This window comes from Penicillium coprophilum, assembly GCF_028826855.1.
Source record: "Penicillium coprophilum strain IBT 35676 chromosome Unknown utg000001l_segment0_segment0, whole genome shotgun sequence".
NCBI lineage: Eukaryota > Fungi > Ascomycota > Eurotiomycetes > Eurotiales > Aspergillaceae > Penicillium > Penicillium coprophilum.
The window spans coordinates 1,477,819-1,496,916 of NW_026622720.1; the positions used below are offsets into that span (position 1 = coordinate 1,477,819).

The 19,098-nt window shown below is 47.2% G+C and overlaps 6 protein-coding genes across 6 annotated transcripts; 3 read left to right on the forward strand and 3 right to left on the reverse strand.

Annotated features, from left to right (window-relative positions):
* Nucleotides 1–712: 712 nt before the first annotated feature.
* N7500_000546 (F-box protein) lies at nt 713–4,226 on the reverse strand (the record flags this gene model as incomplete). Its single annotated transcript, XM_056671692.1, has 3 exons — nt 713–1,891; nt 1,942–2,067; nt 2,124–4,226. 3 exons carry the CDS (start codon nt 4,224–4,226, stop codon nt 713–715), a joined length of 3,408 nt encoding a protein of 1,135 aa, XP_056537265.1.
* A 1,231-nt stretch (nt 4,227–5,457) lies between these two features.
* On the forward strand, nt 5,458–5,997 carry N7500_000547 (uncharacterized protein; the record flags this gene model as incomplete). Its single annotated transcript, XM_056671693.1, has 1 exon — nt 5,458–5,997. The coding sequence occupies one exon, from the start codon at nt 5,458–5,460 to the stop codon at nt 5,995–5,997; it is 540 nt and encodes a 179-aa protein (XP_056537266.1).
* Nucleotides 5,998–6,442: 445 nt separating this feature from the next.
* Nucleotides 6,443–7,705, reverse strand: N7500_000548 (Aromatic prenyltransferase DMATS type; the record flags this gene model as incomplete). The annotated part of the gene is made up of 1 exon (XM_056671694.1): nt 6,443–7,705. One exon carries the CDS (start codon nt 7,703–7,705, stop codon nt 6,443–6,445), a length of 1,263 nt encoding a protein of 420 aa, XP_056537267.1.
* A 2,239-nt stretch (nt 7,706–9,944) lies between these two features.
* On the forward strand, nt 9,945–11,577 carry N7500_000549 (cytochrome P450; the record flags this gene model as incomplete). The annotated part of the gene is made up of 2 exons (XM_056671695.1): nt 9,945–10,271; nt 10,300–11,577. 2 exons carry the CDS (start codon nt 9,945–9,947, stop codon nt 11,575–11,577), a joined length of 1,605 nt encoding a protein of 534 aa, XP_056537268.1.
* A 2,796-nt stretch (nt 11,578–14,373) lies between these two features.
* Nucleotides 14,374–14,952, forward strand: N7500_000550 (Cytochrome b5; the record flags this gene model as incomplete). The annotated part of the gene is made up of 1 exon (XM_056671696.1): nt 14,374–14,952. One exon carries the CDS (start codon nt 14,374–14,376, stop codon nt 14,950–14,952), a length of 579 nt encoding a protein of 192 aa, XP_056537269.1.
* Nucleotides 14,953–16,140: 1,188 nt separating this feature from the next.
* On the reverse strand, nt 16,141–17,888 carry N7500_000551 (glycosyltransferase family 15 protein; the record flags this gene model as incomplete). The annotated part of the gene is made up of 5 exons (XM_056671697.1): nt 16,141–16,482; nt 16,538–16,943; nt 16,999–17,085; nt 17,144–17,554; nt 17,617–17,888. 5 exons carry the CDS (start codon nt 17,886–17,888, stop codon nt 16,141–16,143), a joined length of 1,518 nt encoding a protein of 505 aa, XP_056537270.1.
* Between the last annotated feature and the right edge of the window lie 1,210 nt (nt 17,889–19,098).

Here is a 19,098-nt window from a genome sequence, read left to right on the forward strand (position 1 = left end):
AGTGTTGTATGGTGATGCCAGCGATGATGGCGGTACCAGATACCATCACAGGTTGATACCTAACTCGCAAAGTCCTTTGTGTGCTCTCGATGCACTCCAAATGTACTCCAATTTAAAGAAAGGATCTCTTGAACCTATCACATTCCTTTCAAAAGAGCTACTTCTTATACTTCTATACTAAGGAGCTCCACTATGCCCCACCATGATCAGCCGTTAAGCCGCTTTATATACATCTGTACCTCCTTTGATACAGTCTACACACAAATGAAAGTTGGTGAAAAAGACTACATCTCGGAATCACCTCGCTTCACTGCCTCGATTTGAGATCTTCAGCCCTCTAAAAGCAGTGTCACACTAGTCCGAACTCCCCCTCGCTGGACAAGATCCACCGGCATACCCGAATAATCCCTGCACGCATGATCGACCCGCTTCTCATGCAGAATGAAGACAGCGGCATAGGGCCATGACTGCCCAGGGATATGGCTGAGCATTAACAGCCCATTTACGGCGGCTCGGGACTAACACCAAATTTCAAGAGGCGAACATTATCTTCTTTGAGCGCCCAGTTAACATTGTTCAGTGGGAAGCTGTTGTCAATGTGAACTTCGCCTAGGTAGATGCCCGATTGGTTCATTACGCAGCCGTCTACTCTTGGACCGATAAATCTAGTGCAGAACGTATCTAGAAACTGATTTGAGAGCTCTTGTAATGCCTATTGAGAGTCACAGGGCTCGTATAGTGCTCCAACACGAGAGAACTCTTGACAGCCCATATAAATACCAACAAGCCTCGACCCACTCGGGGCCTTGTATACTCTGTCATACTCTAACAGCCGTTCGCTGTCTGCAGACGCATCATCCTTGCACCACACCTCTCGACAGTTGTAATCGACATTATGGGCCACGTCCAGGGGCGGAGATGTTGAAAGACCAAGCTTATGGTACCAAGGCTGCTCATTTCGTTCAACATCAAACTCGATCTCCATAAGCTTGTGGTGCGCGCTCGCAAAAGCAGCTGAGAAGCCAACAATCCGAGCATCCGGCGGAAAATGAACTGTTTGACGGGCCTCAGTGTCGAGGTCACCTATGCTCGCTGTTTCACCTGACGTATAGACGAAGACTAGTCCGACAATTGTCCGTTCTTTGAAGTGGGCCTCAGCTGTAATTATGGTCTCTATGCAGCCATTGTCATTCTGCCTCTCAAAGTAGAGATTCCGTACCTGGTCAAAAGGTACCACTTGTTTGGGGACCATTATTCGGGCTTTTCGGCGGTTTCCATCCGTCGAAATGACAGCTCTGACGCGCTCACATGATAGATTCAATATCCAAGAGATAGCTGTGAGTTTCTCATCGGAGTCAGCCTGATACTGGTGGTGTTGTAGCGCTTGGGATGATATAGACTGGAAGTCTGGAGCGCGAAACGTCACACTGCGAGAACGCGTTGTTTCAAGGTGTATGGCTGCAACTTGGCCTATTTCCATCCCGGGGCATTCAGTAGAGAATCCCGTTTGAACGAGCCAGATAGTCAAGGATTGTATGTACTCGTCTTGAGACAGTTCAAACCCATCATCTAGTGGATGCATCCATTGCCCTACAATGCCAGGGCTTGGATGGCCGTAATACTCGAGCTTCAGGCCGGATATGCGACTTCGAGATCTAGACCGACCTTGTATGCCTGTGGATGCCTGTATTTTCCGGACATTCTTGAGGCACGCATAGGTCTGATAGTTACCGGGATTGATACTATTAATGAAATGAGAAAACTTTTCGTCATATCGCAGTTGATCCTCAGGTATTTGATGGCATTCGCGATCCAGTGTATCTGGTATATTAGGTTGTTTGCCACACTGCTGGGACTGAATGCCGACGCGCTCAAATCGAGTCGGGGTTGTCTAGATCTGTTTAGCTGTTGTCTGTGTCTGATTGAGAATTCGCTACACACCTTTTCAACTGCAACCAATCCGGTGATGATGTTGCTGGGCGACGAAATTGGTATGAACTCAACAGCTGCTTTGAGCCGATAGCGAAGAGGAGCGAAAGTAGCAGTTCGTCCATAGTTCGTTGACATCTGACCCAAATTAGCATCTTACATACACACGGGTCCAAATAAGGCGTAGGAAATACCTGCACACCACCGAGACCCTCTTCTGGATGGGCTCTCCGAATGTTTGGCAGTATCCCGATTCGATTGATACGCTCCCCATTTGATCCGTCGACAAAGAAGGAAATCTCGCAACCACCGCTAGAACCGAAAATTACAGACCTCCCATCAGAGTACGATATCTCTATTCCGATGAATAGGTGAGGGTCAGAATCCATATGAAGCGTAAGCCTTGCCAAGGATGCGAGAAACAGGCCCCCTGGACCACCAAAATCAATGTTGGTCAAGGGTGCAAAATTCCGGGAAGACTGGGACGGTAAAAGAATGCTAATCCTGGATTCCTCTTGTCTTGGAGGATGTGGCATCCATAAATGAGACTGTACATAAGATGAATCCATAACATGTTGAGAAGACTTCAGAGTTTCAAAGTGAGGTGCCACTTCGCCGAGGCCGAATGAAACGATTTTGTATCGATCCAAACCTACAAGCAACTGGTTTGACCTCTCTGAGATGTTCAGTGTCCCATGAGCAACTCCTGGGCCGTTGGAATCTCCAATCCAGCCCGATGAATTTGACCCGGTGTATATAAATTTGATTCCCGTCAGCCCTTCAGAGCAAAACGCCACGCCGAGCGCTCTCACGTGGAGGGTGTTTGGTACTTCTACCCAGGTCTCAGAAGCCGAATTGTGATATCCGACTCGGCGGTCAACCATACTGCGCTCCTGGGATTGGAATAGATTTATTCCAGATATAAAGATCTGTGCACCAAATTGGATGGTTGAGATACCTATTCGTTGTCGACCCTGCTGAATTGGGGTAACAAACGATTTCGTCCTGTGGTAAAGCATGCGGCATCCCTCATATAATGGGCTGTCCGTGCCAACAGAGGCTAGCTGGCCGGAAAAGAAGCTGGCTACCTTTATGAACCAAGGCAGCTTCTCGGCATTCTCATCATCGATGGGCTGATAATATCCATCTTGGCTTTGCGCCGGGTGGATGGCAGACCCGTATAGTCCATTTCTCAAAAGAGGCTCTAGACACACAAGAGCAGCAATGGGCTCCAGCAGCTGTCGGGTTCTTTTCCGGTTGGTCAATGACAGGGTGCCTATATTGAGGGATTTTCTGGTCCCAAAGAAAAGCAGATACCAGTCCTGAGCACCCATAGGATCCAGGAAAAGAAAGTCTGCTTCCTGGCCCAGAAGAAATCTACTTCGCCAGTATGACTGTGGAAGCATGTTGACACTTGCAAGTACGGCTAGATTCCAGCATACAAGTCTTACATTGAGGAGTTCTTCACAGGATAAATATGAGAAGATCTCGAATTTCAGCTCAAGTGAGAGTCTATCCAAGATGTAGTGCTTAGGTCTGTCCGAACTTCGGCACATTTGTTTCGCCATAAGAGCTGGCTCCACGGAGCTTGATCCAGACGTGCTCTCTTCGCTGTGACAATCAATCCCTGCCGCGGTTGTAGTCGTCGGGCGATTCCCATCTGGTTCTTTCCAGGGCGAAATATCACGCATCTTGCGGAACTCAGGCGCGGCTGTTTCTAACTCCTTGAGAGAGGGAATTGCACAGGGGTCAGCGTAGAAATGTGAGATCGGATCCACTGCCTTGGGGAGCCCGAACGATTTGTGTGTTTGCGCAGCTCCATCATAGTCGTGGCCAAATTTGAAGATGGACGCGTCGATACAAGGGGTGCAATACAATTGATAAAAAACCGACTCTGAGATAGTCGCTTCACTCTGGCAGGCATCATCCGGTTCACAAGCAAGCCTGAGGAGAAGCAATTTCCAACATGAGTCGTGGAATCCGAAGCACCAACGGCTTTCCGAGGATCCACAAAGTCTCCATTCCTCTAGCGCCTCATCTCCCACCTCGACATAAGATTGATTGCTGTCAGGCGGCGCAAAGAGAATGTTCCGGCCGCGTACTATCCCCAGCCCAGTTGTGGTGATATCGCCAGCACACGCATTAGTCGAATAGAGACCTCGTACTTCTGCATACCAAGGTCGAATGCGAGAGTTTAAAGATACTGGGTCATCATCACTGTAGGGGTCGGCCAGCAGAACAACTCCACAGAGTGAACAGTAAACGTTGGGAATCAGATGCATCAAAATAGGGGTCATGCGCTTCCGCGCCCTTGTTTTTCAATTTACAAGCCCCTAGACACAGTAAGTTAATTAGTTAGCATTAAAGAATGGAGATGTAACCCGGATATTATATTGATATCTCAGCTAACACCGACATAACGTGGGATAGCGATATATACCCGTGGACCTTCTGTGGAGACGCCCCTGACTCATCCGCCACCATCGGCCTAGAGCAGTCCCGTCCGCTATCCCATCGGTATCCCATCGCTATCCCGTCATGCCGGCATCCCAACACCATCTCAAACATATAGTCTTGTTAGACCTATTTATCTGGCTATAATTACACCATAGCTGCTGATGATCAACTGTAGGGAGACACTCTATCGTTAACCTTCGGGTCATTGGGCTTAAACAATCTTCGGTCCAATTTTTTCAGTCTATCGCTCCATCCGTTGTCGCCATCATCTCAAGAGTCTGGATTTCGATGACAACACAGCAATCCCGTTTTCAATGTTACCATCCCGGGTGTGGCCTAAGCTACCGACGGAAGGAACATCTGACTCGGCATGCTAAGAGTCACTTCCAACCAGAGTTTTTCAAATGTCCGTTCTGTGATGGCGTTTTTACCAGGAATGACACGCTGCGGCAGCATGTCCGTGCTCATCATAAAACCAAAGAGCTACAAACCTCCCGAGCAGTTCAAGCTTGCACCCTTTGTCGCTCACGACGGTCAAAATGTGACGGACAGTCTCCCTGCGATGCTTGCTTCCAGCGAGGAATTCATTGTTCATATACCCAAAACTCACGAGGCCGGGCGTTGGAGCAAAACAGGTCTCGAGGAAGTCACACACCTTCTGCAGTACCAGCATATCCTATGCAGCGTTCGGGAAGTATTGAAAATAGCCCATGTAGAATCGCGCCATATGTCCAGGCTTATTTCGACAAATTCCACCCAAAATGGCCATTCTTACACCCAGCGACGTTCGATCCCGATACTGAGCTGAATTTTCTTACTCAATCGGTGGTGATGATGGGCTCGTGGGCGATGGCGGAGAGCAATACCCAACAGATCGCAAAAGACCTACATAAAAGACTATCGTCCTCGATATACGAGCAAAGAGTTAGTTCAGCCCTTTCTTCGATATCGTTACATGTCCGTTCTTGTTATTAAAGATTTATTAAGCAAATATGGGACATATCGAATCACCATGACGAGCCACACTCGCAACATCACGAAATATCCTCATCTGGCCCCACACCCTGGCCAATGGCAACATACCAAGGGATCTTATTACACCTCATCTTCTCTCTCCTCGTCAACTATGACCAGTCAGACCTGCAATTGACTCGGGTTCTCCCCGAGATTCCCTCTCAGCTTCTCGTTTCCCTTGTGCGCAGCTGTTTGAAGCGGCACATGTTCTTCTATCCTTCAATACTAGCCCAATTTATACCAGGAGTGGACCCCAATGTCTTTATCTGGCTCGGTATTGAGGAAGTAAAGCGGTTCGACTTGTGCTTGTACAGGGTATGCAAGCATGCGCGGGTACACGACACCAAACTTTCAGAAGACGCGCCCAATTTCAGCCCTCGGCCTGGACCACAATCACCGAGCGGTAGTCTTCTTTCTCTCACGGACCTACAATTTGCGGTGCCAAGCAGTGATGAGCTCTGGCATGCTACTTCAGACTTGGCTGCGAAACTCGCAGGAAACGAAGCCGCGTATACCAATGATAATATCGAAGAGAATTGGATTTCTCAGACTGCACGACTTTTGCAGCCTCGTGAGCAGCAATTTCAGTGGATGTAATGATATTCAATTGCAAGGGCGTTGTTGTGTATATACCATCTTCCATTCGTGAAACTAAATATAGAGGTACCTAGTGACCGATTCGATTGTTAAACATCTCTTCCTAGATATTTTTTTGAATCGTCACCAGTTCACTCCGGGTCCTATCACTCTTCTCAGAAGTAGTTCTCTATTGTCACAACTACCAGCAAATTTCTACCTAGCGTGAGAAAATCCTAGATTTTTGATTTTTGATTTCTTAAGCCTCAAATGATTATTTATTTGCTACCACACCCAAAAAAATTGTTGATATGGCTCGCCGATAATATACACTTAACCGTGCTTTGGAATTGGGCTCCAAGAATGAAAAGAAAAATATATATAGCGCATTTGGTCGTCTGTCATCCCGGCTCTTTCTTAAGTCTGTCAACTACTCTCAACCAATTTGGTAACCCAGAAGAATGTTTCAACAGCCACCATTCGAGGCATCATCATCAACAAGACACCCATACAATTCAGCAGAGAGATAGAACGTGTTGGACCGCTTTCCGTCGACCTTCTCCTTCATACCAACCCAGCTATGAATGCCACGACCAGCCTCCAACGGCCGACGCTGCACGGCGCTCACGGCATTCCTATACCTCTCTCGGTAGAGCAGAGGCGCAGAAATGGCATCCATATAAGTCTCGATGCGCTCCTGTGCCTGAGCGTCATTTTTTGCGTGACAGCACATTGGGTATAGGATCGTACGAGCCGACGGCCGAGACGGGTCTTTGTTTTTGAAATGGAAACAGGATACCCCAGGTTCTCCACGGTACGGGCCAAGCGATCCACCCGCCATGATCGAGTAGAACTGCTCAATGTCTTGAACACTGGAATTGGGATCCATTTTGACATGCTTTTCCGCGATTTGCGTTGCGGATGCGCCAGGGTGTGCAACGTAAACTTTGGCTTCGGCCTCTTCTGGGTTTGGCGACAGGCCAAGCGAGAAGTAGATGGGATAGTCGTCGCCAGTCATCATGTTCTCCAATAACTTCCATGAGGTGGCCAGCCCCAGACGCTCTAGGGCCTCTCGGGTCACGTTGAAGGCGTTTTGTCTCCCCGAGGCTAGTGGGCTCAGGTAAATCTTCCACTTTTCAAGTGTACTTGAGGTAACAAAGCTGTGCCATGAGGCTAGCTTACCCTCAGGTCTTGAGGGGAGAAACAGGTCTTGAACGAGGTTCAAGCGGTCTAGGGAGACCTTTGTGGGGCCGTACTCAGTCGCTATGTCTTCGGTCAAGCGTGAAGTTCTTTCTTGGAGGGCAGCTAGGCTGTTTTCTTCGGGTTGGGCCTCAATCAGAAACCGCAGCTCAGATGCTCCAGTGTGTTGGGACAGAGCCAATGAGTACTCAAAAGGTGAGTGATCATTACTCACGTCGGAAACCCAGGCCGAGGTATCCAGCTTCTGCGGTACGGCATTTTGGAACCATTCTCCACCGGAAAACTCCAAGGCGTATAGCAGCTTCTCTCGCGTGGCCTCGTCTTGTCCAATGGCTTTAGAAAGACGTTCCACTTGGTGATGGGCCTCGTTAAGATAGGTACCGTTAACCACCTGCTTTATGGGGGCTGGAGCAGACGGCGCCGGCACAGTAGGCTTAATTGAAGTTGAGGTGTGCTGATTCTGGTAGACGAACTGGTGATTTTGCGGGTACGACCAGGCTTCATGTTGCTTCTGGTCTAAGAGAGCCATATTTGATATAATATTGCGACTATCAACCAACTAGGATGGGCGCTGTGTATGCAACGATTACATTTGGCAGAACGTGATCTTATATAGAATCGAGATACTATTTATAAATGATTCCTCTGAGATCCGGTGTAGACAAATAAATCGGATTTCGAAGAAAACCTGTAACTATCAGGCTAGCCAAGGCGCTCTTGCTATTCCTAGTGCAAGCTGGGCGCTTACTTTGTGCAAATAAGAAAGCATTCTCTGTCAGATACAGTCAGACAGACACGGCACACGATACATACGTTTTTTGCTAGATACCCAGTCATGCTTACTGGTCCTATATAAGTGATACCGTAGGCCCACTGGACCACATGAGGATGAACCGGATTATCCGTTGCTAGCCGGGGTAGGAATTTATATAGACTATGTGAAGTTAAATGTAATGTGCATTTACATGCCAAAGTGCTCTTAGTGCCTAGTTTTTCGCCCCTAAGCACTAGTAAACTAGAGCGTTCTGATTAGGAATATGGCCTCTATTGCAACATTACCACATGCAGCAGGTCAGATTAATATCTACAGATATTGTTCTACTGCTAATAACCACAATATCCTAGAACCTACCTCAACTCTTCGGTTGGTCACATATTATCTGCAGCTATACGAAGTATATGTATCTCACATATTAAACAGTAGCATGGTAGTGCTTATACGGTTACCCATACGTGCATGAAGCCACCAACTATATTGAAATGACACCTTCCCAAAACTTGCCTAGCTCTTGAGAAGAAACAGGGAAAATGTGCCGCTGTTATCAGAAAGTACTGAGCTCAGATAAATATTCCTTATGCTAATATTGCGAGGGCTAAATTCTGTTCTGCAGCCACAACCAATCATTCATCAGTTTATTTGTTCAAGTCAGCCTTTCCCGGAGAGGCTATCAAATGAAACCTCCCAATGACCAACGATTGTACCTATTTGACGTCGCTTGGCCAATACAATGGAAGGCAGGAATATGAGCCCTATTGCCATTGTCCAAGTATTAGCCTTGAAGCCTCAACCCCTCGTGACATGGACGAGCGGTGTATCTGCACTTACGGTTGGCCTCACTACCCTACAGATTTGAGTTATGTTCTACCACCCTCCAAAGCTTCACGTTGATAGTTGTAGTGTATTTGGCTTTGTGTTGGAACGTCTTACCCCTCTTCAATCTTCATTACTGAGACACCCCGATATATAGCGCACATGCCAAGTACGATGCTCCAATTGACGTCCAGTTACTATACCCCACATGGAACGATCGCGAGCCGCTTTTCTTGTTATTCTGCGCCATCGGATCCTTTGGGGCCTAGAAGGGCTGACGATTTTCTCGGCAGTCAGAATAAAGCTTTTTCTACGCCTGGCATTGGACAAAATTTCAAAGCAACGTGGGCTGTGGCTGTGGGACGCCTAGAGTCCTTGGCTACAACAACCAAGGTAACATTGCATATAGCCTGGAGTTAGTGTAGATCCGTAGTTAGTACTATTTCTAATTTAAAATCAAATTTTAATCAACGCATCAATTCGTTTGCTTGAATCATAGCGTGTAAACCACCCAGGGTATCTAAATTAGAGCGTAAAAGCCCAAGTGGGTATTCGAGGCATCAGCAATTTGACAGCCGAAAACACATGGAATCTTCTTGTATACACTCCGTACCGAGGATGTCTTATTTTTGAATATTTTCATAGTCCAGCCACTTACAATGCTTCTTCATAGTTAAATATCTTTTCAGATATAAGTATGTATATATATATATATAAATATATATAAAGTAACGGTAACGGTTGTCCACGGGTAGTTCACAGTCCCTGATATAAAATGTTGCCTTTGAGCGGGAATGCCGGTGGTCTATTAACCTGACAGATACTAAACATTTTCCCCGATGAATATCCTCCTGGCCTTGACCTTGAAACCATATGTTTTCCGTCTCAGCACTTGGTCAAACATGGCCATTTATTGCGCCGAGATGAAATGTGTGGCGTCTTACTGATGCACCAATCACAGGGGTACCGCTGATTTTCACCCAATTAACTGCGACAATGCCCAATGAGGCTTATTCGATACTTCTCAGCCCCCGGGGCTTCTTGTCAGCTCAAACAGCCCTGGACGGGAGGCCCGTGATTACTCCGTACATGCCTTATCTTTCCCTCCATCCATGCAGGGTGATTTAACCTGCTTCTGTCAACACTCTTAATCTGGTTGCGCATTCTCCCAATTTCAATGTATACAGCAACAATCATAGCCATTGCCGGGCTGTTAATAGGCACTTATATTATCACGCGGCGTAAATCAGCGTCTTTGCCCCTGCCGCCAGGCCCTAAGCCATTGCCAATCATTGGCAATGTCCATCAAGCTCCCAAGTCCCACGGCTGGAACACATATCGCGAATGGAGCAAGCAGTATGGACCCATTGTTCACCTGAACATGCTTGGACAGCACGTCATAATTTTGTCTACGTCTGAAGTAGCCCACGAACTACTGGCGAAGCGTGGAGCTATGTTCTCAGACCGACCTCGTCTTTTTGCAAGACTCTCTTCAATATCATTCGTGGAACATGAGCTAATCTAAACTGCAGTTGGCGACGGAGTTGGCCTTGAAAGGACTTAACATTCTCATGATGAATTACACCGAGCAATTCCGACAACATCAGAGGCTACAGGTCTCGGTGTTAAATGCGACACCGGTAGCCGCCTATATTCCCCTCCAAACTCTAGAGTCACAGCAATTGATGCACGATCTCCTGGAAAGTGCGGGCGGCGCTGGTGCTGAGGTTCAAGGACATTTTCAGCGCGCAGTCGCTAGCATCATCCATACATTACTGTATGGTTTCCGTGTTAAAGACTGCAACGACCCAGTCCTTCGCACCGTGGTTAAACTCAACGATGAATTTTCTCAGTTTGTTCAGGTGGGCGCGCACATTGTCGACCAGTTCCCCGTGCTTAATAACCTGCCTGGCTTCTTGGCCCCATGGCAGGCAAAAGCTGAGAATCACTACTCGACCAAACATGATCTGCGGGACAAAAACTTCCAGCAGGGCCTGGAGTCTAATGCCTGGAATATATCGAAGTATCTCAAGAAGTCTGTCGAAAAGGACGGCCTCGAGATGCCCTTGAATGAGCTAGCGTTTGAGCTAGGTACCATGATCGACGCCGCTTTGGATGGCACCACAGATAGCTTGATATGGTTTGTAGTGGCTTGTGTCACGCAAGACCAGGGCTTCGTCGCTAAGGCACGCAAGGAGCTAGATGCCGTTGTCGGGCACGACCGACTCCCAGCCCTAGATGACAAGCCCAACCTACCGTACATCACCGCGATTGTCGAAGAGATATTCCGTTGGCGACCCGTTGGCCCCGAGGGCGTCCCTCACTTAAACAAGGAAGAAACTACCTACAATGGATATACCATTCCCAAGGGATCTGTTATAATACCCAACGTTTGGACAATCTCTCGGGAAGAGTCTGTGTTCGGCCCAAACCCCGACAATTTCATACCGGATCGCTGGCTCGACGAGCATGACGGAAAGCTCAAAGACCTCCCCGCTGCCGGCTTTGGTTACGGAAGGCGGACCTGCCCTGGGCGGTATTTCGCCCGCAATTTTATCTGGATCGTCGTTGCTCGGCTTGTATGGTCATTTGATATTAAAGCTGGTCTGTCCGAGGAGACGGGCGAGCCCGTCGTCATTGACCCTTCTGCATGCACCTATGGCCTGGTTATGCGGGCCCTGCCTTTTAAGGCTTCATTTAACCCTCGTGGACCTTGGGTGCGTGACGTGATTGCCAGAAATGGTGACACTTATAGCAAGGACCATGTGGCCATGCTCAACCAAATTGGAGCAGAGTTCGCTAAGTTTTAGCGAGCCCTATTCCTCTTTTCTCTCAATGTACACACATATGCAAACATGAAGTTTGATCTGAGTAATCTCGCGCGCAAATAGTCGGTCTTACTATGACAGAACCAGATGGGCAATACAATCTGTCGCTTACACTGCGAAATGGCGTTAGAGACGCTGCAAATGACTCATGTCGGATGGCTGAACCAAATGAGTGTGCTTGGAACTTTCGATCTGGGCTCACATATAATTGAATATCATCAGTCAGACATTTAACATAGAAAAATTTGCTTTTCCCGCCTTTTTCCGTCATCTAAAAAGATCGTTGAAAAGCCTTATAAAGACGACGTAGGGCCGCGCGAGCGGCCGTCTATCTATTCATGTGTTCCAATTACGAAAGTCTACCTATTCTATACCAAAAAAACTGATCCATACATAGGATTGATAGTAAGCACTCCTCCATTCAGAATGGACAAAAATAGTCGCGCCCGGGATCGAACCGGGAACCTTCTCGGCACAGAAATGTGAGCGAGACGCCATGACCATTAGGCCACGCGACTTGATTAATAATGTTCTTTCCCATCAAATGTTACAGGTAGCATGACATCAGGTAAAGATTTGTGCGCTAAGCAGCCCCAAACATGTAGTGAATGCGATAAGTTCTGTACATATATATCAAGTTTTGAGTACTAAATGGCATTTAGATAATTTAAACGCTTCGATATCTCGATATCGACAATCGCATGCTATGATCTAGTGATATCTCTCTCAATTAGTACGTAAGAAGTAGAAATTCTCTAGGCTGCTCGAACAGGTAAATTTTGCTTTTGCTCATAGTATTCAAAAATGAATCAAATTCCATCTAAAGTCGCGTGGCCTAATGGTCATGGCGTCTCGCTCACATTTCTGTGCCGAGAAGGTTCCCGGTTCGATCCCGGGCGCGACTATGTTTTTGTTCGTTTGTGTGTGAATAGTATGCACTCTAGTTTAGCCTCGGTCCAGATCATGATCCATTCTGTATTCGGTCTTGCTAGGAGTAATGTTTTTAGATTATATTGCAGACTACGAACATGAATGTTTATCGGCTTAGTCAAGCTTCTTTCTAGTTACAAAAAAAAAGTATATAGTTTTGACTAACACTGAGTGACTTGAATAAGACCCAGCTTATATATTTGGTCTAATCCATGGCCTCTCGATCATAGATATATGTATGGAGTAGTATCTTCCAGATTTGGTTTGAGGAGCACGATAAAGAGTGTTAATTTTATGTTAAGTCGCGTGGCCTAATGGTCATGGCGTCTCGCTCACATTCCTGTGCCGAGAAGGTTCCCGGTTCGATCCCGGGCGCGACTATTTTTGTTCGTTTGTGTGAGAATAGTTGAGCAGCCTAGCCTGGCATTTTGTCGTGGTCATGATCCATTCTATCTTTTTACCATGCTTATTGCATATGTAATCGCGGTAGGTATATCAAATTTTTTTGCATGTTGCGAAGTTATATATTTCTTAGTACACATGACATGAACATCTATAATGAATTATGATTTATGATTTATTGGGCCAGGCTCAGCGACATAAGCCAATTGCCCACTGGAAAGCAGAGTCCAACCCCCAGATGGCCCCGTTAGCTATGTTACTCATTGCGGAGTTCTGATGACAGGTAGTTAAATTGACCGCATCCAGCTGTTGGACGTGTTAGTATTTATAACTCAATGTTCGGGCTATATAGCGCAGCCCCCTTCACATTACTACTTCTGCGAATACGAACAGACTGTAATAATGCTTCCTTGCTCTTTACCAAACGGAGTTTCCCGATGATATTCCCACTTGACGGCCAGATAATGTGCCTAGTGGATGCTTATGCAATATCAGAAAGGTTCCCATAAAGGAGCTTCTCTCAAAATCTTGGAGAGACGTTTAATCAATTCTCCAAAGGATTACGGCACATGCCTGCACGCTGAGTCCTTCCTTCTTGATATCGACTACTAGTCTAGCAAAATACGGAATAGGGTTGATTGGGATATACGCAGACATTACTCGACTATTGCCATTGCTTCGGGGACCTAGGCTTTGAAGCAGAGTACGTTAGCGGTACACATAGAATATACACCCCGGTGAATTTCTGTAGAACTGTACCAAGACTCTCTATAACACCGAGGGTGCTGTCTCTATGTCTTTTAGTAGAGCCAGTTTTACCTAAACTTGCAGCACAAGTATGTACGCTGTTAGTGTTCATTCCATCAACCATATCGGGTCGGCTACTTGAACTGGGAACGGTGCCATAGTGCTACACATGGTAAAACCCATGACACGGAGACCGGGAGTAGCGACAGAGCGACAGAAGTGGGTTCAGATTTTGGTACGCTATCATCTTGGAAATCCATTGGTCTGGTGGGTATATTTGATGTGATATTAGCTTGGTGATTAAACTATGGTGATACATGGAACTTGGATCAGGGGTTTGATCATTCGAGTATTAAACAGCAGACTGACATAACATATATATATATTTATATAAGATTTTGTCGCTACCCCTTGGCGCAAGCTGACACTAGTTGAATATTTGGTGATTCCCAAAAATCGACAGAAGAGACAAGCCAATAAAGAAGGCTTATTGATCAAACCCGTATATTCTATATCTAACCTATCTCAAAGGACGGGGTTGATGCGTCAGAGGTAGATGGTCTATACAGTAGGCTCCAGCACAGGGTTACCCCGCTAACATCACACCTAGTCCTGTAAGTATGCTCTGATCAGACATCACTTACTGCCCAGGTGGCTGTACCTGAAATACCCCAACCATCGTCTCTCTTCAACCTGACGATGACCATGGCCACCTCCACCCCATCACTCCAAGACAATCTCGCCTTCATCTATACAATGCTATCAACGAAGTCACACAACCCAGAAGCAGCAGCCCAAGACATCTGGCAGACAATCGTGCCTCAATGGTTCACTCCCTCCGAGGGTTATAGATGGGCCATGAAGGCGCCCAATCTCACCAACAATAAAACGCCCGATAGTACCGTCATCCAAGTTATCCAAGTTATCGAGATACCAGCAGTTTCATTTGAGTGTATCGAACATCCAATCTTCATAGTCGTTTGCAAGCACTCATGCAGCGATAACGATACCCCACTAGACTGGGATGAGACCATGCAGGTTGAGTTCATCCATCGTATTTCCGAAAACTCAAACTCCGGAACGGAAAGGATGTTTGGAGCTGTTGCTATTGGCAAGAAAGCGAAGTTTTATCGATTTGATAGGAAAGCACAGCCTGATCAACGATTGGCTGGGCTTCACGAGGATGTATTTGATTTGGAGAAGGTGGATGGATCTTCACAGGTTGAGGGTACGATGAATTATATCAAGACAAATGCGTGGAAATGGGTTACTGGTTGAGTGATTTTGGGCTATTGTTCTGACGTGTCATGGCTTCTTTGCAGCTCTCACATCCATGATGCACTTTGATTTGAAATGGGGGGGGGATACCCGAGGTTTGTAGACCGACTTACTTTGATATGATATAATCCTCTGTTACTTGAAGGCGAAATAGTTACGGAGATTGGTAGTGTAGGTGTGACGGTCGTTCTAGTAAGAAGACTCAAGACATCGGCTTGGAACGGACAAGGCTGTGGTGTGCCGACAAAGGAATTGTGCTTCAACCGCGATCTTGAGCACAATGTCCTATCTAGCCCCTTAAAGCAATACATTAATTGCCATTACTTCAACCTGTGGATAGCACCGCTGCAAACCACAGCACCTTTATTCTATTTAAATATAGTCATGGGAAGATCCGAAGAAACAAAGTGCATTATACTGATATCATTCTTCACGTAATTCACCTAGTGATTATTCCATACTCTATAGACAACCATGCTCGATCTGGTATTTGCGAGGGTGAAAGGTGGGCAATGCGAGAAAACAATCCGTGGATGTATGCCACGGAATCAACGGGTGGGGAGAGGGGAAAGGTATGTACATTTCATGAATGCATGCTGCAAGACCACAAAAACTGCGCACACGGGGATAGGAAGGGGAAAAGAAAGGCGAAGGGACACGTCGAAGTAGACGGCGGCGGGATTTGCTTTGGGCCCAGCCCCCGTATCAATGGTCTCCTACCACCGAGATGAAGCTGTGCGCTTGGTAGAACAGGACTATAGCGAGGGAATCTAGTTCCAGGGAAACTAGCGAGAACATTGGATATAAGGCTTGTCCGAGGCCATTTGAGATGCCACGTAAACCCACAATGTACGACATCAATGTTCCACTGCCGACGCACACGTTTTCTTCCAAATGCAACCAAGAGATGAATCACAACAGCCAGTCCCAGTGGTACAGCATGCTTGATGAATGTGTCAACAATGATGATGGATTTGATGAGACCATCTTCCGATAATAAAAAAAAGCCATCAAATCCGTTAACGCCGCCCAGAAAGAAAACCCCATGACCAACATAACATGCAGGCTCCAGCTGGAAACTCCCAAGGGTAGACCCAAGAGATGCACACAGCCGAATGAACAGACAGGGGAAAAGGAGACGCAGGAAGATGCGACGAGAACTGAGCACTACGGCATGCTCGTCAAGATCTATGGCGAGGCCCAGCCACCAGCCACTTCCACCCATTCGGGGAGACAGCTGCCTTGCTTGCCCTCGACATCGACAATGTCAGTGTCGCAGCGGCATCGGCAACCGACACCGTTTTCCTTGACTGGATCAGGGTTCGCCCAGTACTCGTCTTCCTCAATCCGTTTCTTCTCGTCATCGGTGGTCTTCTCAAGGTAAGGGATACGAGTGAGTTGGCGGGCCGGAGCGTTGGCTGGGCAATGCTGGATGGTAGTGTGCCGGTAGCCGAAGTCACGGAAATAATGAATATCACTAGGCGCGAGGAGTGCACCGGCGGCGAGAGAGTGAATAGGAGCATCACCCCACTAGTACAGTCAGTAAAGTTCCCTCAGCAGATTTCAAATACATAATATGACATACTCGTTCATTCCAAAATCCTCCACTTCTGTCCATCATAGTGAAGAAGTCCTCATACTCCTTGCTGCGGAACCAATCCAGACGGGCAATCTCGAAATTACTCCAGAAATGACACATGTTGTAGCTCTCGCCTTCCATGGCCTCTGGGTCCACGTCCTTCAGATTGTTGTCACCGGGGTCGGTCTGCAGGATTTCATCCGGCAATTTATCCTTCTTTTCCTCGGGAGGAGTTTCTGGTTGCGCTGGCTGTTCTAGGAACATCTCCCACAGACCCTTGGACTTGAGGTTATTCTTGCGCTTGTAAGCGGCCGCGTACCGGAAGATGTTGGGGACAGTCTCGCGAAGCTCTTTCACTGCAATTGTGAAGCCGTAGGTCTTGTTTGCCTCGGCCATCTTGAGGAATGGGTCACTAAATAACAAGTTAGCAGATTGACCAGAAAAGCATGTCACAGTAGATGTCTTACTAAGTGATGTCGCAGAAGTACTTGATCTCGGGCTCCAAACGCCAGTACCACTCGTACTTCATGAGGAGAGGGTGCTTGTAGAAGTGTCTGTCATAGAGTTAGCTTTATGATCCAATTCGTCCTAAGCCCGCCATTGAATACTGACCCCGAGTAGAATCGACACATGTGGTGATAGCTTTCCATTCCACCGTACATGATGGCGGCATCACCCTGCTTCCTGATGCCCTCCTTGGCAACATCATGGTCCACCCAATCAGGGAAGCCCCACATGGTGTTGTCAATTTTGCCGAATTCAACGTCCGCGCTGGTGTAGTTCTTGACCGTTGCCTTGAATTCCTCGTCAAAGTCACCATCGTTGAGGAAAACATAGGGGTAGTGCCACCACCGGTTGAAGTGTCTCTCAATCGACTTGAGTGACTGGATCACGCCTTCCAACTCCTTATTTCGAGCAAGGACGACGAAGGCGGCATTGGCGCGAGGAGCCTTTGCGATTTGCTCGGGTTCGATGGGCATACAGCCCGTAGCAAAGACTTTATCGTGCTTTTCGCTGATTTTTCTGTAAAACGCAGGAGGTTAGTCATCGCACACACGATCGTGGATTGAGAGGGCGATACGAACCGAATAGAAGGCGGAGTGCCCGCTGGAATTAGGATCCCCCCGGGAGAGGCAGGGTGTCGGACAAAGAGGAGCAGAATAAGAACAATTACAAGACATGGAAATAGTAAAACAAGACCCAGGGGTATAGAAATAGATGAATTCCCCTTGAGGCGAATCCTCCGTCGGAAAAAGGCGAATCTAGGATGGAGGCGGCCTTTCTCGGTTGGGGCATCTTCCAACGGCAGACTCGGCGCGCTGGGCAGCCGTTTCGTAATGCGTTGGATGAAACTCATGAGTGCGATTGTCGTGAGACCTCACAAATAATGGTCAAGGTCAGCTGTCAGGCCCAAGCGACAGCACGGGGCCGTTAGGGGGATAGCGGAGAAATCGTGTCGGATATGTGATCAGAAGAGGGATGCGTCTTAATCGCGGAAGAAAAAAAAAAAGTGGTGAGCACACGATCAAACCGAATTCGAACGGTATAGATCAGAGGAATATCTGAAAGTCAAAAGTTCTCAGGAAGTGACAACGGAGAAAATGACAGCGAAACGAGTGGCCGGAGGAATGCCTCCTTTCCTCCCCCAACTTTCTCAGTCCCACGGTCAATAGATGGGTAGAGCGTCGGGAGCAACGCAGGTAACTGTGAACGGCAAGGTACACAGAGGAGAAATCAGGAACCTCAACGGGATGAAGGTGAGGAAGGAAGAAGACGGATGGGGAATTGGAAGATGGGATGGGTTCCAAAAGGTTGCTTGCGCCTCCCTGGTCTTGGCGAAGTCCGGTGGCCTCTTGTCACTCCAAGACGGTTATTTTTGCCCCTAGTTGCAGTGCCGTGGCGCTCTAACCCGTATTGTATGGTATTCCTGAGAGAATATTTCTTTTTGTGCGATTGTACAGGCCTTTTCTAATATCTTATGTATCTTTTAAATATTTTCTTGTGGGATCTGTCCCCTACATTTGCGATCTGGACTTGGGTGCACTCTTGCGCGTCCTTTGTTCTTTTGCCGCAACCGTGATTGGCCCCGTCTAGGGGGGTGATTTTAACAGGGTACCGTACTCTATCCTAGCCCCTAAACTAACGAAGAAAGCTTCTGTGGGATTTAAATTGCACCTGGAAGGATGCTTGTGCTTGTGTATTTTGTACTTTGTACAAGCTCTCCCTCGTAGAAATATCCGATACGGAGTTCAATTTCACATATTATACATGGTATACGTAGTCCACTTGACTTGATCCACAATTGTTCCCTTTGGGGCAATCACATATGTATATGCAAAGTAGGCAATAGCTATTGTACCGCATATTTCTGAATGTTTGGTTCTAGAATCTGTCTAAACCCTTCTTTATTCGAACTAAGGGTGAATCGATTTGTCGCACCGTGTCTCTATGGATGTTGTAGCCAATATCATCTCTAGAATTAGCGCATGACGATCGAGGATCCAAACTTTCGCCCGTTAGACCTGACAGTAGCTGTAATGATTTTTCGGCACCTGCAGCCTGTGCCT